This window comes from Nelumbo lutea, chromosome 8 (genome assembly GCF_056320005.1).
Source record: "Nelumbo lutea isolate HS-2025 chromosome 8, American lotus-T2T, whole genome shotgun sequence".
Lineage (NCBI taxonomy): Eukaryota > Viridiplantae > Streptophyta > Magnoliopsida > Proteales > Nelumbonaceae > Nelumbo > Nelumbo lutea.
The window spans coordinates 7,026,283-7,041,971 of record NC_142691.1 but is presented as its reverse complement, the minus strand read 5'-3'; the positions used below and the strand labels follow the sequence as shown (position 1 = coordinate 7,041,971).

The window sequence follows — 15,689 nt, the reverse complement described above, 5'->3', positions numbered from 1 at the left end:
TTTTGGACAATGCACTCAACGAAAAAGTAAATAGATTAATAAAATTTACTGAATGATTCTCAGTAGAACAATTCAATCATCATCCAATGGAAAAACCTATCTATCAAGATGAAAAATCAGAATCGTGTAGCACATAAAGCTGTTTGAAAACCTTGTTGAAGAATCTTCTGCACACCTTTCTAATAGAAATGAAGATTTTGCTCTTTTAACTTTCACCAAGAAATTACAGGTCACTCGAAAAAAACACTTTCTTTCTAAAACTATTAAGGAAACCTTGCTACCTTGGTACGGGCCCTGTTATGCTTCCATGATCCACAAGAAACATTTCAGTTGAATTAACCAATGTTATTCCTTGATCCTCTTTTAAGACGGATGATCTGTCACGAGCTGCCTCTATTGCTACACAATCTTTTAATTCTGCCAAAACATAATTCATTGTAGGTCTTCTGATGGATGTAGATGGTGTGCATGCAATTGCAATCTCTGTAGCCTTCCAGATGGAATTAATGTCAAAATCTCCCTGCAACCTTGGATCAACAATATTTCTTATTTCCCCTCTTTCAAGCATACTACCAACCCATTGAATTATGTGAATGGACTCGGAGCTTTTAATTATGGGTGGTTGTCCTGTGATAAGCTCTAATAGAACAATCCCAAAGCTAAAAACATCACTTTTCTCATTCAACTTACTCGAAATATAGTACCTGCACAAAAAATGTTAGAAAATGAAATTAAAAAAAATAAGTGTAATGGAATCAGATTTTCTCATTTTACAAGTTCATATTAGTAAGAGAGTTCAGTAATACTTGTACAACAATATTAGTAGTATAGTGAAAAATGAAAAACATAGAGATGGCATAGTTGTATTAATCGAAACAACAAAAACGTACTCTGGATCGAGATACCCTGGTGTACCCATTACTTGAGTCATCACATGACTGAAACCATCATTGGGGAAAACCTTGGACAGTCCAAAATCCGCTATTTTAGCCTCCAATGCTTCACTTAACAGAATATTAGCTGTCTTCACATCTCTGTGAATGATAGGTGGTTTGCAACCACTATGTAGATACTCCAGTCCTGCAATTCAAAATCCCATCAAGCCATCAATTCAATTGGGATCAAAAGAAAGTTAAGGTGACAGAATCAAATGACATCACAATACCAACCCTGTGCTGCATCTATTGCTATCTGAAGTCTCCTCTCCCAGCTTAAAACATTTGCGTTTGTATCTGCAACCATAACAGTGTAATACAGAACTTATAAAACCTCTTACAAAAGGGTTATATCTTTCTTTCCCTCTCTCTCTCAATATTTTTAAATCCAATTTTAGGGGCTATAAGAAACTAAAGTGGTTCATTGTAGTCTCCCACCTAAATTTGATTATACAATTTATTCCAACTACAGACAATTAGCATTTGTTTTTGAAGGATTTGATGAAAAGGTATTTGTGCCATATACCAATCTGAGACGGCTCTTCCTTCATTGGCACTTAGGACTCAAATCTCAGACAAGAGTCAGTAGTAAAGTTAAACCCCTTTGGGATAAGGAGTGGCAAAGTGGAAAAGGACAGCAGGACTTGTCAGAAGACACCAAATAGTTGGGTTAAGGCTTGCTTAGTTAAGTTGATCTGAGCACTTAATAGAGCAAGCTGGCAACGAAATAATGTGAGACTAATATATATTTTAATACCTGATAGATACTCTTTTAGGTTGCCTTTAGCCATATACTCATAAATGAGTGCCATGTTGCCACCTTCATCACAATACCCAATAAAAGAGGCCAGATTCCTATGATGAACTCTCATCAAAAGTTCAGCCTGCAATAAAAACCAAAGTGCAGCTTATGAAACCTCTCCAGAATTTTTATCAGTAAACCATGGCTTAACTATATTTTGATTAATTTCTCTAAAAAGATAGATAACATTAAAAGAGAGAGAGAGAGAGAATGATGAAAAAGTTGTCTCCTTGCATGATAATTCATTACGATAGTGCAGAGAACCTCTGTTGGATGTGCATATCTTACCTCTGTATGAAATTCCTTGGACCCCTGAGATGATGATTGAGAAAGCATCTTGACAGCAACCTGAGAGCCATCCTTCAAGTAGCCATGGTAAACAGTTCCAAATCCTCCTTTTCCTATAGCCTTTTGGAAATTGTTGGTAATGTTCACAATCTCAGCATATGTGAATTGTTGACTCTTAGATGCCAAGAAGCTTCCTTCCCTATTAGAGAGGACACCTGACTCTATGGCTGAAGTTTACATAAAAGATGATATAATTATCAGAATACACTATTGCAAAATCTGTGTATTACTTTTACCGTGATAAATTGTATCTAGCACATCAAGAAATACATTTACTTCTGACAAACTAAAAGAACTAATAAAAAACATAAAGGGAGTGATGGGGGGTGGATAAAGGGAGTGATGGGGGGTGGATCAGGATTTGGAGCCTTGAACATGGTTGACATGGTATAAATTGCATCAGTGAAGGATTGCTATAGCTTCTTTTGTAACCAAGCTAGATAAAGTTTGATATGTTTAACTTCTTATTTCATTTTTTTCTTCAATTTTCATCACTAGTAATTATGTAGAAGGAATGGCCAATGGAGGTTTGAAACGACACTACTATGAATGGGTTGTGATGTAACCGTTTTTGGTCACGTACCAATTTTTTGTGATGTATAAATTTTTTTGGCTAAGTACCTCGTTATTTGACCCGGTGGTGACGTGCCTTGGTGATGAGCTACTTGGTGGCGAACTCCCTGGTGGAGAACTACCTGGTGGTGAGCTCCCTGGTGGAGAGCTGCTTAGTGACGAACTGCTTGGTGGCGAACTCCCTGGTGGAGAACTGCTTGGTGGTGAGCTCCCTGGTGGCGAACTGCTTGGTGGCGAGCTCCCTAGTGGCGGACTGCCTGGTGGCGAGCTCCCTAGTTGCGAACTGCCTGGTGGCGAGCTCCCTGGTGGAGAGCTACTTGGTGGCGAACTCCCTAGGGGAGAACTGCCTGGTGGCGAACTCCTTGGTGGCGAACTGCTTGGTGGCGAGCTCCCTGGTGGTGAACTGCTTGGGGGAGAACTGCCTGGTGGACTCATCATTTGACCTGCTCCTAGGCGGCCTGCAACTCAGAGGATGGTGGAGCTCCCTGGTGCAGCGCAACCCGACTGCCCTCTGCATGAGGTAATTTCCTCTCCTTTGTAGGTGGTGGGAGTTGAGGGACCTACGAGAACTGAATCAAAGGACTCGGGGGTATTTTCCCGACGGGGACTCTCCGATGCCTAAGTAAGCATTCTGATTACAGAGAACTTGGAGAGAAATAAGAGAGCTAGAGAGCAGGGGTTACCATCCTTTTTTCCCTCCTCTTGTCTTTGGGGGTCGGAGTCCTTATATAGTGGTGTCCTCGCGGGTTAGGTGGGTGAAAAGCCTTCAAACGGTAAGACTCATCATATCCCGTCAGAAACAGGGTATGGTGGTGAACTCCTCGAGGTTGTCAGACTGGCGCTTGTGTCAAGCGGCCAGGTCGGCACCTGGGCCAGGTTGTCAGGTTGGCGCCTGTGTCAGTCGGCGGGTTGGTGTTTGGGCCAAGTTGTCAGGTCGGTGCCTGTGTCAATCGGCGGGTCGGTGTCTGGGCCAGGTTGTCAGGCAGGAGATCTTCCTGCGATACGCCAAACTACTCTTCTGAACCGAGCTACCCTACAAGTGGCGAGCTACCCGGGGGAGCTATGCCGAGCTGCCTGGCTCCTTGGTGGCGAGGTCCTTGGACAGCTGCCTAGCTCCTTGGCGAGCTCTTTGGTGAGCTACCGAGCTCCTTGGTGAGCTATCGAGCTCGCGGGTTATGCCGTTATGGTTCATCGGCGGGCGCCTTAAGGGTTGTCAGGTCGGCCAGGTCGGATCATGTGCCAGGCTGATCCGGCCAGGTCGCGCAGGCCGCGCAGGCCGCTCGTAGGCCGCGTGCAGGTCGCACCAGGCTGCGCCAGGCTGGCTAGACCGGTGCCCGGGTGGGACACCAACTTGGTAAGTTGTTGCCTGGGTGTTTGCCTAGTTGTCACGAGGTGCCACGTGTCGCAATTTCACTAGAGGGCCAAATCTGCCCTCATCATTTGCCCCCCACTCCCGAGCTAAGAGTAACTCAGCGAAGGGAGTAGATTTCTTTTAGCCTGTAAGTCGACGAGCTAGTAAGTGTTGATCCAATTCCTTAGGCTTTGGGAGCTGCCTGGATGTGGCAAGCTGCCAGTAAGGCGAGGGGGTCTCCGCCAATTCAGTAGTGTAGCCCTTAGGCTCTAGGGCAACTTATAGTTCACTTTTGCTGATTTTGCTCCTCCTGAGGAAGCGACTGGATATTTAGCAATAGTGTGACCCGTAGGCTTTGGGAGTGACTCGTAGTCTACTCTTCTTTGACTTTTGCCCGTGCCGGAGAGGCGACCGGGTCTTAAGCAGTAATGTGGCCCGTAGGCCTTTCCTGTGAGGTGTCGAGCTATGATTGTGCTACATCAGCTTCGTAATGGCGACCGGGTCTTAAGTAGTAATGTGGCCCGTAGGCTTTGCCTGTGAGGTGTCGAGCTATGATTGTGCTACATCAACTTCGTAATGCCGGTCACCCACTCCTACAAGAAGCTACTAGGAGCTCGACCTTCGGGGGCAACACTACTAACTTTAGGTCGCTAGCTCACACAGGAGCTTTGGAAGGCTCGACCGGCAAGGGCGCCTATGTAGTCTGTTGGCCGCCAACTCCCACGGAAGGCACGAAGAGCTCATCTTTGTAGGGGGGACCTTGCGGAGAGGACTGATGAGGCATTATCTGAATTGAAAGTAAGATTGGTAGAGCTACTTAGTCTGTTAGCTCCCTGCATAGTCTTTGAGTTCATAAAAAATGTAAACTATAAAGCGATAGCTTCAATTTCTAAAAAGTGAGGACTTAGCTTTAGTAAGATGAGAACTTAGCTTTTGTAGGATGAGAACTTAGCTTTTTGTAGTGTGTTCCCACAGACGGCGCCAAATGATGCTAAGTACCTCGTTATTTGACCCGGTGGTGACGTGCCTTGGTGATGAGCTACTTGGTGGTGAACTCCCTGGTGGAGAACTACTTGGTGGCGAGCTCCCTGGTGGAGAGCTACTTGGTGACGAACTGCTTGGTGGCGAACTCCTTGGTGGAGAACTGCCTGGTGGCGAGCTCCCTGGTGGCGAACTGCTTGGTGGCGAGCTCCCTGGTGGCGAACTGCCTGGTGGTGAGCTCCCTGGTGGAGAGCTACTTGGTGGTGAATTGCCTGGTGGCGAACTGCTTGGTAGCGAGCTCCCTGGTGGCGAACTTCCTAGGGGACTCCTCATTTGACCTGCTCCTAGGCGGCCTACAACTCAGAGGATGGTGGAGCTCCCTGGTGCAGCGCAACCTGACTACCCTCTGCATGAGGTGATTTCCTCTCCTTTGTAGGCGGCGAGAGTTGAGGGACCTGCGAGAACTGAATCAGAGGACCCGGGGGTATTTTTCCGACGGGGACTCTCTGATGCCTAAGTTAGCATTCTGATTACAGAGAGCTTGGAGAGAAATGAGAGAGCTAGAGAGCAGGGGTTACCATCCTTTTTTCCTTCCTCTTGGCTTTGGGGGTTGGAGTCCTTATATAGTGGTTTCCTCGCGGGTTAGGTGGGTGAAAAGCCTTCAAACGGTAAGACTCATCATATCCCGTCAGAACCAGGGTACGGTGGTGAACTCCTCGAGGTTGTCAGGCTGGCGCTTATGTCAGGCGGCTAGGTTGGCGCCTGGGCCAGGTTGTCAGGTCGACGCCTGTGTCCGTCGGCGGGTCGGTGTCTGGGCCAAGTTGTCAGGTCGACGCCTGTGTCAGTTGGCGGGTCGGTGTTTGGGCCAGTCTGTCAGGTCGGCGCCTGTGTCAATCGGCGGGTCGGTGTCTGGGCCAGGTTGTCAGGTCGGCGCTTGTGTCAATCGGCGGGTCGGTGTCAGGGCCAAGTAGTCAAGCAGGAGATCTTCCTGCGATACGCCAAACTACTCTTCTGTACCGAGCTACCCTACAAGTGGCAAGCTGCCCGGGGGAGCTATGCCGAGCTGCTTGTGGCGAGCTTTGCCGAGTTGCCTAGCTCCTTGGTGGCGAGGTCCTTGGAGAGCTGTCTAGCTCCTTGGTGAGCTCTTTGGTGAGCTATCGAGCTCCTTGGCGAGCTCCTTGGTGAGCTACCGAGCTCGCGGGGTATGCCGTTATGGTTCATCGGTGGGCGCCTTATGGGTTGCCAGGTCGACCAGGTCGGATCATGTGCCAGGCTGATCCGGCCAGATCGCGCAGGCCGTGCAGGCCATGCCAGGCCGTGCCAGGTCGCGCACAGGTCACGCATAGGCCGCGCAGGCCACGCCAGGCCGCGTGCAGGTCACGCCAGGCCGCGCCAGGCCGGCCAGACCGGTGCCCGGGTGTGACACCAACTTGGTAAGTTGTTGCCTGGGTGTTTGCCTAGTTGTCACGAGGTGCCACGTGTCATAATTTCACTGGAGGGCCAAATCTGCACTCATCAGGTTGAGTTTCTTCCCTTTCCTTGCTCTTTCCATTGGCCTTTATGAATGAACCTTTTACATATCTCCTGACATTATACAAGTGTAGTTATCTCATTATGTTTCCTTCTCCATTGTAAGGATGTTGAATAGTGGATCAATAACTGTTTCTCGACACTTGATAGAATATCAATTATCAATCCCCAAGTATTCCCGAAATTTTGTCACATAAGAAAGACAATCAAACTTAGTACAAAGACACAGCATGGATAAATTGAAGAAAACAGAATTTATATTAAATATTTAAGTGTCTGATGCAGACAGAGTATTCATTTTAAACTGTCCACATGGATGAAAAAAACTCTTTTTCCTACAAGAAAACTTTGTCACAGATATACACTACTTATTTTTGTGGTTCTTTTCTATGTTACAGACAAGGGCTAGAAGCAGGTAGCCAGGTACAGATATTTGAAATAAGCATTGCAAAAAAGAAAAAAAAATAATACCTGGCTGTCTTGTACTCTTCAGTCTCCATAGGATAATCAGAATGATTAATAAGACAAGTGCTGATGTTACTGATGCGACTAACGGGATGACAATATTTTTGCCCTTTTTGCAAGAACCCGAGGCACAAATATTATGGCTATCCACACTATAACAGAAAATGGGAGTCAAAGTTTAAGACGACCAACATATGATATTGGTGATGGCATTTAATAACATAACTGACTATATTTTACAAAGCAGACCTCAATGTGAGTGACCCATCATTAGATCTTTCTATAAGAATATCAGGCACATATCCTGTGAGTTGGTTGCCTTTTAAATTCCTGCAAAGCACAACCCAGTTTTATTAAAAGCTTGACTCATCATGAAATTTAAAATCATGTTACCAAAGTTTGATGACATACAGGAACCTTAGGGATGTCAGCTGTGACAGAAAATCAGGCACTTGTCCAGATAAGCTATTGTTGGATAAATCCCTGAAACAAAAGACCTGAGCCATTAGAACAAAAGTCTTTGATTAAAAAAAGAAAACTTAAAGATTTTGCCATTGGTATTCCAGAAGCTATGAGATTGTTACACCAGGTTGATGGGCTATAAGAGGCCTAGAACCCTGCGATATTCCAACGAGCAGCAACAGTCTTAAACTCATCTAGGGTAGGGTAGAACTACTGATGTACCATGAATACTACAAAACATGCAGAAACATACTCTAGTGGCAGCTTTTGAAAGCTACTGGTTTACTGATGCTTACTGGATTTTTATACAAGTTTATACTTACAAGGACTGGATTGATGTAAAACTGGCTATTGAAGCAATTATTTCTCCAGTCAAACCACTCGAGGACAGGTTTCTGCTCACAACAATATTTATATCAGCAAGTAAATCAGAAAAGGATATGATCCCACAAACAAAGATTATATACATGGTAATATATGCATAAAGATTTTCTTACAGGGCAATGATCCGAGGGGAATCTGAACCACTGTAGCTGCAATTTAAACCTTCCCAAGAGTAATTCCTTGGCCCGCATGGATCTCCAACCCAGTTTTTGTCTAGTCGGTATGTCCATCTGATGCTCATGATAGCATCAACTTGTTTCAATGAAGAGACGCACGAGAGAAATAGCAATATTAGAACATTAGGGATATCTTTAAACCTTGAACAAATTTAAAAAATAAATAAAAGCATGGTTCTCTGCATCATCATATTTGTCATATATACATTCTTCTCCATGTTCCTGCTCAAATTGTTTCTTAATATGGACTAATTGGGATGCCTCGGCAGATCCAACTAGGACCCCGAAAGTTTCATGTTCAACCAGTTCAATAATCTTAACTACATGCGAGACCATCCCATCAGTTTCCACTTTCTGCAGATTATTGCACATAGTTTCATTGACAGCTCCAACAAAAGCCACTGATATATAGAGCTTATGCTGAGATGTCGCATTGATTTTGTGGTCCTTCTTTGGGGATGTGGATGTGTTCCACTTGTGAGCAGAAATGGGGCCCAATCATTTACAGTGGTGGCTTCGTGTATGTTATTATCATTTCATAAGAAGATCGATCAAGAAACTTCAGGTAATACATACCATCTCCTCTGTATGTTGGTGATTCTGGAAATTGTTTGACCACATAAACCTCAATTGCATTCAGGATGGGTGGAAGGGTTGAATCTGTTGTCTTGGAAATAGAAACCCGAAGTTCATTTCTGGACAAGGAACTGGAGTTGGAGATGGTAGTCGTGTATAAGTAACGAGGAACAACAGATTCAAGCAAGGGGAACCCATTGATGGAAATACTGAGTTTTCTTGATTGGTTGCTCTGAAGCTTCTCCAGTTCAGCGAAGTACATGAAGATGTAAAATTGCAGAGTAGAGTCGGTCGGGTTCCAGTACAACTCCAAGGAACCATTACCATTTGCAGGCCTAACTGCAGTCTTCATAACCATGGGCGGTGCTCTATAGCCATCTCCGCTTCCATCCACAACTGACGAAGTGTTCAAAGAGACCCAATTAGGCGAGGTGTAGGGTGACCATATGCGATCATAAACATCGTCTCTGTCCCTATGTTATGGATCAATGTACCACACTTACATATATAATGCCACAAGGCACAAGCCCAATGCTGTGAATGAGATAAACATTGACAGGGTCTTTACACTTACCTGATACTTTGGTTTCCTGTCATTACTCCAACGTCAAGCCGTTCATAGAGCAGCAGAGACCCACTGTCTGGATTATAAACTGAAGCATTCAGTGGCCTTAGCTCTAATCCTGATATGAAAGGCGTTCCAAGGCCAATGTTTATTAGACAAACATATATAGAACTAGATTCAGCAACGTTGATAATCTCTGTGGACACGAAATGAGATGCATTGCTGAACTTCACCGAGTACCAAAGATTGACTCCCAGATAGAGGTCAAATTGAGGCACCTGATTTTTTCTATCATAGTTCCCATACAAGAATAAGGCTCTGATCAGAAACTTTCCACCTATTATCCCTGCAAGTGTTAAATTGTAACAGTTCCTGCTTCCCTGGGGAAAGCTTCTAACATCTGAGAGTGGCTGTGGAATCCCGTCATACATGAAACTGTCACTAATGTTCGCATTAACTCCAGTGCTGATGAACCGGTCATCCGAATCGTAATTTATGCCAGTAACATCATCTGTGAAGCCAGGATCTTTGGGCGACCCACAATCAATGCTAATGAAGTCTACAGAAGAAAATTAAAGTGCATTATAGTTTGTTTGGATAACTACTAAACTCTTCACCAAAAAAAAGAAAGGCAACCACTTGATTTGTTAATTGCTACTGCAGTGAAGATGGTATGTATCCACTGGAACATGAGAGATGAAAGAAAGAATGCTGAATAGCTCTTATGGGTATCATCTAATTTTTAGATTCAATGGCTCCATTCAGTCGAAAATTGCTCAATAATGCGTCTCAGAAAGTTCAACCAAACGGTGACAAACAGACAATGATGAACCAAACAGTGCAACTTACAGGTTACAGCCCCATGTATTCTCAGAACTAAATAAGGTATTTGAATTTTCTTTCTGGCATAAATCATAAATGCATAATTAAATACTTCCAAAGTTGCCTCAATTGGTTTCAACTTAGGTTCCGTTTGTTCCACCTTAAAATAGGCCAAAAAAATTACTAACTTTGCTTCTCGCCCCTTAGACATGGAAATGAACGTAGCCTTAACAACAACCAACAATAGAAAACAACAAATCGCAAATAAGAGTTATTGTATTAGCGAAGTTAAAAACCAGAAAAGCTTACCTGAATGTATCTGCCCATGAACTAGAACTGCAAGAGCTAATAACCAAAGCAGCAACAGCCAGGAGAAATCTAAACCTGCCAAAATCTGCATATTCCTGGTTTCAGAGAAAAACTCCCTTATGCAGGGTAAGGGAATAATGAAGTTGAGTAGGAAATGTTATAAGCAGAAAGGCACCCCCATTAATGTTTAGGCAAAGATGCATGCGATTATAAGAGGAAGTGAAAATGAAGATAGAGAAGTTCTTGATATTCATATGTTTAATTAATTTCATTTTCTTTTATTTTTTATTTTTTTCCTTTTGGGTATGCATGTATGTGAATGTCTATCTAATTGTTGTTAATGAACACAAGAAACCTAATTGGCAGGCATGGTCAAACACTAGATTATCTAGGGTGGGACGTTGTCCATGTAATGTAATTAAGTACATATGGATGATCACATGGAGGATTATATATTCCTACTTGACCAGAACTCTTAAATGTCAAAAACATTAATTCTTTTTTTTTTTTTTCCTAAACATGGAAAAGTCCATCATGACACCATGGATCTCCTCCCATTGTGATGAAATTAAGGTCAAACGAACCTAATTAAAGAGGGGGCACCCATGAATGAAAGAATAAGGGATTGGTGGGAAAGGAAGCGTAGAAAATAAATATATAACCGAGCAATTCAAGTTGGTTGGGAATTGGCGTGGGAAAGCCAATGGTTTGTATAATCCGGTCTGTATATAAAATTAGTGACAGTTTGAAAGGGGCTTTCATGTAGCAGCTTTCTAGCAAGGTAGGTCTGCCATAGAAAGTCATGAAACCGTATTTGGTGAAAAACCAAGATAGCCTTGCATTAGCTGAGAATTTGACTTTCTGGTGAATTTATTATATATGGGTAGTGACTCAATCAACACGGTTCAATCAAATTCAGATTGATCCTAGCTTTTAAGTAGCGTCCTCTAAGTTCCAGAGCGCCTCATATGAAAACAATAAAATTCTGCAAAAACCAATTGACATTTTGAAACTGAAGCTTTGGCCTCGATAAGGACCTCTCCTCAAAACTGCTCTGTTAAATAAGTTGTTTGAACGTTGAAAGTTGAATGTGTCTCTGTGCAATGCTTATGTGAAATCTATACATTAATGCTTACGTGAAGTAATTGAAGATTAAAACGAATGCCACACCACCTTAATTAATTTCTCCTGTGTGAAGAGAAAATGGACGCATATGTATCTTTGCCTTAACAATTAAATGAGAAAAAGAGGCTCGGCCGCCATTAACTCGATCATTGTTATGTTAATAGCGTCGGACCAACAATTTCAACTTGACTTTTCTTTGGTGCTGGTCAATCTTATTCCTTTCTTCTTCTTTAGTAATTTAGGATTTGGCAGATTCTCTCTCTCCCTTATTAATGGTTTCACTCACATGGTTAGTTTCTCTCTTTGATGTGCATTAACTAACAAGGGATAATTAATACTTAGAAAACCTCACCCATGTTTTAACCTCTACAAAAACCTTGCTTCATGTTAATTTCAAATAAATATGCAGATACAATTGAGATGTTGAAAGTTGAAACCATACCATGCCCTTGCCCTTGTTATCAATGTGCTTGTGTGCATACTCTTTAGACTGCCTGAATATGGCATTTCTACTAACATGTGAGGTTTAAGTTTAACCCCGACTTGCCTTTGTCTTCACTCAATGAATTGAACAATACTGAATTCTCAAAAAATAAATAAATAAACAAAGTAAACCACCTTTTCGTATAATTTGATAAATGTTCATCTCATTAATAAAGTTTTGATTATAATTACAATGCAGAAACTACACAATAAGTCAAAAAAGTACTCAATCATGATAAAATTGTAATACAGTCTACTCGCTTTTCATTGGTTAATTCACATTTATCAATCATGTTAAAAACTTTAAAGATGTTAAAAGATGCCATTTACGATTTCTCATTTTCTCATTTATTCACTTTTCCTTCACTTGCAGGATTTTACCTACTAAAGTTTTTCATGGGCGAAAAACAACATTTTCAAAACCTTAAAGCATTATGTGTCATGATTTTCCATCAAAACAATCAACCATGTGCACATTTGTTTGAAGGATAAATCTATAATGCCAGAATATGACTGCAATTTAGATCGGATTAACCAAACCCAAGCCCAAAAGAAGGTCCAGTTGAGTTGAAAATCCGTTAAGGGTTATGGTTGAAAAGTATGAACCCTAATTAGGGTTCAGGTAATGTGCGTGTATAAATATTAACAATTATTCATGTATTTAATTACATATCTACTGTATGCATGTGGCATTTATGTAAATGTGCAACAATGCATCCATTCATGTATGTAGGTAGGTATTTATGTATGCATGAACCATACATTTACGGGGATGGAGTTTTCAAAAGCATGTAGGAATGACAATGGCGGGGTAGGGGATGGTGAGCCACTTTACATTCCTGTCCCTACAAAAAAATCCATCCCTGCCTAGTAAGGAGTGTTATCCCTGTCCTTGGAGGGGAAAATCATCCACATCACCATCTCAATCGAGGCAGATCTCCACACCCCATAGGGATAAGGGAAATGGGGAAAATTGCCATATCCTAAAAAGCATGACTACTATGTTCATCTACAATATAATATTGTTTAAAACTGAATTGACCTCAAACCTTGAGTTGGAAATAAAAACATCTGGCAAAAAGAAGTAGAGAAATTGAGACAACCCAAACCCATTCTCATCTCAACCCAACTCTAAAACTTTGCGTTAGGGTTGAGGGTTGAGGGTTCCACAGTTCGTGTTGCAGCCCAACTTGCACCCATATCCGTTATCCATATTGAGTCTTCTCACCCAAACTATGATTGTATATCCTACCCCACAAAAGCCCTATCACACCACACCACATTTAGGAATATGTCCCATGAATGACAATATATAAGTAAACAAGAGATATTCCTAATGTGTGGCTATAGTGTCCTGGGTAAGTGTGGATAGGAGATCCAAACTGATTTGAACCATGGTGAACACGGGATTTAATCTTGTGTCCTCTACAATCAGCCAGATACAATGTTTTCAACCAATTGTTCACCTAGATGGTCGAACCATCACCTGGTTCCATTTTTTTGGTCTATTATTTTTTTCAACTCTAGGTTTTGACCAAAAAAACAATGACTTGGTAAAAAAACCATTTAACCTAATCATCGAGTTGGATCACACACTAAAACTTCTATAGGCCATAATTTTGTGCTCAATTATTTGAGTGGGTGATCCTTATATTGTTTTGGGGTAATTTTTTGAGATCTATGCATTCCCCAAGGAGCCGAAGGTGCCTTGCCCCTCTTTTTTTGCCTCAAATCCCAATTTTTAACATTTGTATGTATAAATAAAAATTAAAAACTGAAATATAAATTTTAATTAAACATAAAATAATACATATATTATATGTAGATTATAATTATAAATTATTTTATTAATAAAATACATATTCATACATATGCTGATATGTCATAGTTTGAGTTGTTCGGCCCAAGTGATCAAACAAGTGACCCGTGACCCAAAGGCAAAAACAATTTGGCCTCCAAGTTAGTTTTTAAAACATTTCAGACACCTTACCAATTGAGTCAACCCAATTGGCACAAGTCTGGATCTCATACCAACAATCCCAACACCCTTCCTAACATGATCTTACACCACACATCTCATTTATGTTGGGTTCAAAATTTATGCACATTGCAGTTCAGCATGTCTAAGAATGCAAGTTAGGTAGGCTAGGGAGGGTTTTAACACAACTCAAGCCCAACCCTAAGAATTGGGCCTGAAGTCCAAGCCCAAGGTCTAGCCCAAACTATCAAATCTGAGACCAACCTGCACTAAAATTTGATGCATTTGGGTATATATATAGTCATGGAACTTTAAAACGCAACAATTCAATATCAAAACTCTCAAAAGTTGCTAATCCAGTATTGACGTTAACAGACTGTTAGTTATGTGTATGACATGATCAAATCCAGTGGTTATATAACACGTGATCAAATCCAGCTTCCCAGCCTTGGCTTGGCTCATGAATGATAATCCATATTAATAGAACTTGTTTAAGTAATTGAGCTTCCTTAGATTTCTACATAGCAGCACCATGATATGTACTTGAGCTTACTTAGATTTCTGTTTTCAAATATTGCTTCTGTGGGTATTCCTTAGCAAGCAGGCTTGGGATGTTACTGGTGGCACCACCGGAGTGTGTGTCAAACCATCACTGCATCACCTAAGATGGGGAAGGCATCAAGTATAGTATTACAGATGCTTTTGTTGGATTTTATTTTAAAATTTTGAAGAATAATGAAGGATAAGATTGACCACAAAGGATAATTTTGGATTAAGAAAAATTATATAAGTCACATGCCATCAGATGTGAATGGATTATAACGATAAACTAATGGTAAAGGAGGATTTAATCAATTGTGAGAAAACATAAGGTACTTTCAGATAATACGTAAACAGTAAGGGTAGAGTTAGTCAATCTCCTAAAACTTAGGGGTACTTTAAGAAATTTGCCCTTATTTTTTTATTGAAAATTTTTATTTTTCATTTCTTTGCTAAGTAAAACTAAAACATTTAACTTTCTTTTGGGAACTATTTGGAAAAATAAGAAATCTAACAAAGAAATGGAAAAAAAAAAAGCTTAACTAAATAAGAAGTCAAAGAAACAAAGACTCAAAGTGAATAACAAATTGGAAGAAAAATAAGAATTTTATTTCATTTAAATTTGAATAATACAAAGCATACAATGGTTGGATGAATGAAATATGAAAATTGGAAAATGCAATAAATTAATAAAATATAAAAAATACAATATAGTTACAAATTGAAAAAAAATGTTATTAAAAATATCAAATAAATCAAATAAAATTAAAACAATTTTTACAAGGGGACACTAGCGGACTGAGCTCCCTACCGGGGGCCCGAACTGACCCAGCTTGTAACAGCTCGGGACACACTTCGCCGAACTGACCCACCTTGTAACAGCTCGGGATACACTTCGCCGAACTGACCCTTGTAACAGCTCGGGATACACTTCGCTGAACTAACCCACCTTGTAACAGCTCGGGACACACTTCGCCGAACTAACCCACCTTGTAACAGCTCGGGATACACTTCGCCGAACTGACCCACCTTGTAACAGCTCGGAATACACTTCGCCGAACTGACCTGCCCTATAGATACCTCCGAGCTCAAGACCGCCTCGCTCAGCACTTCGCATCACTTGGCACCAAAACCAAACAAGTCGTACCACGCCTAACACTAAGAAAGTTCGTGCCCAAGGGCGCCACGCCTGACTGACTTGGGATCTGACGTTTGACGGCAGCACCCTAAACGGCCACCTGCCACCGCCACTGACACCACCATCTCCAGTTAGATGACGGTTAG

At 41.6% G+C, this 15,689-nt stretch overlaps 1 protein-coding gene across 1 annotated transcript; it reads right to left on the bottom strand.

Annotated features, from left to right (window-relative positions):
* Window positions 1-10,370, bottom strand: RHS16 (root hair specific 16). Its single transcript, XM_088957846.1, has 13 exons — window positions 10,280-10,370; window positions 9,158-9,707; window positions 8,584-9,056; window positions 7,945-8,083; window positions 7,771-7,842; window positions 7,397-7,468; window positions 7,235-7,315; window positions 6,992-7,137; window positions 2,026-2,252; window positions 1,693-1,819; window positions 1,170-1,232; window positions 891-1,080; window positions 1-704 (listed from the first exon to the last, which is right to left on the bottom strand). The coding sequence occupies exons 1-13, from the start codon at window positions 10,368-10,370 to the stop codon at window positions 278-280; spliced, it is 2,658 nt and encodes an 885-aa protein (XP_088813972.1). The 3' UTR covers window positions 1-277.
* Between the last annotated feature and the right edge of the window lie 5,319 nt (window positions 10,371-15,689).

Excerpts from the sequence above, each read along its gene's own strand:
- RHS16 (XM_088957846.1), bottom strand. The coding sequence starts at position 10,370 with ATGCAGATTTTGGCAGGTTTAGATTTCTCCTGGCTGTTGCTGCTTTGG. Across the intron at positions 8,084-8,583 it reads ACCAACATACAGAGGAGATG|TTGATGCTATCATGAGCATC; the intron begins GTATGTATTACC and ends CATTGAAACAAG. Across the intron at positions 7,469-7,770 it reads TTTACATCAATCCAGTCCTT|GGATTTATCCAACAATAGCT; the intron begins GTAAGTATAAAC and ends CTTTTGTTTCAG.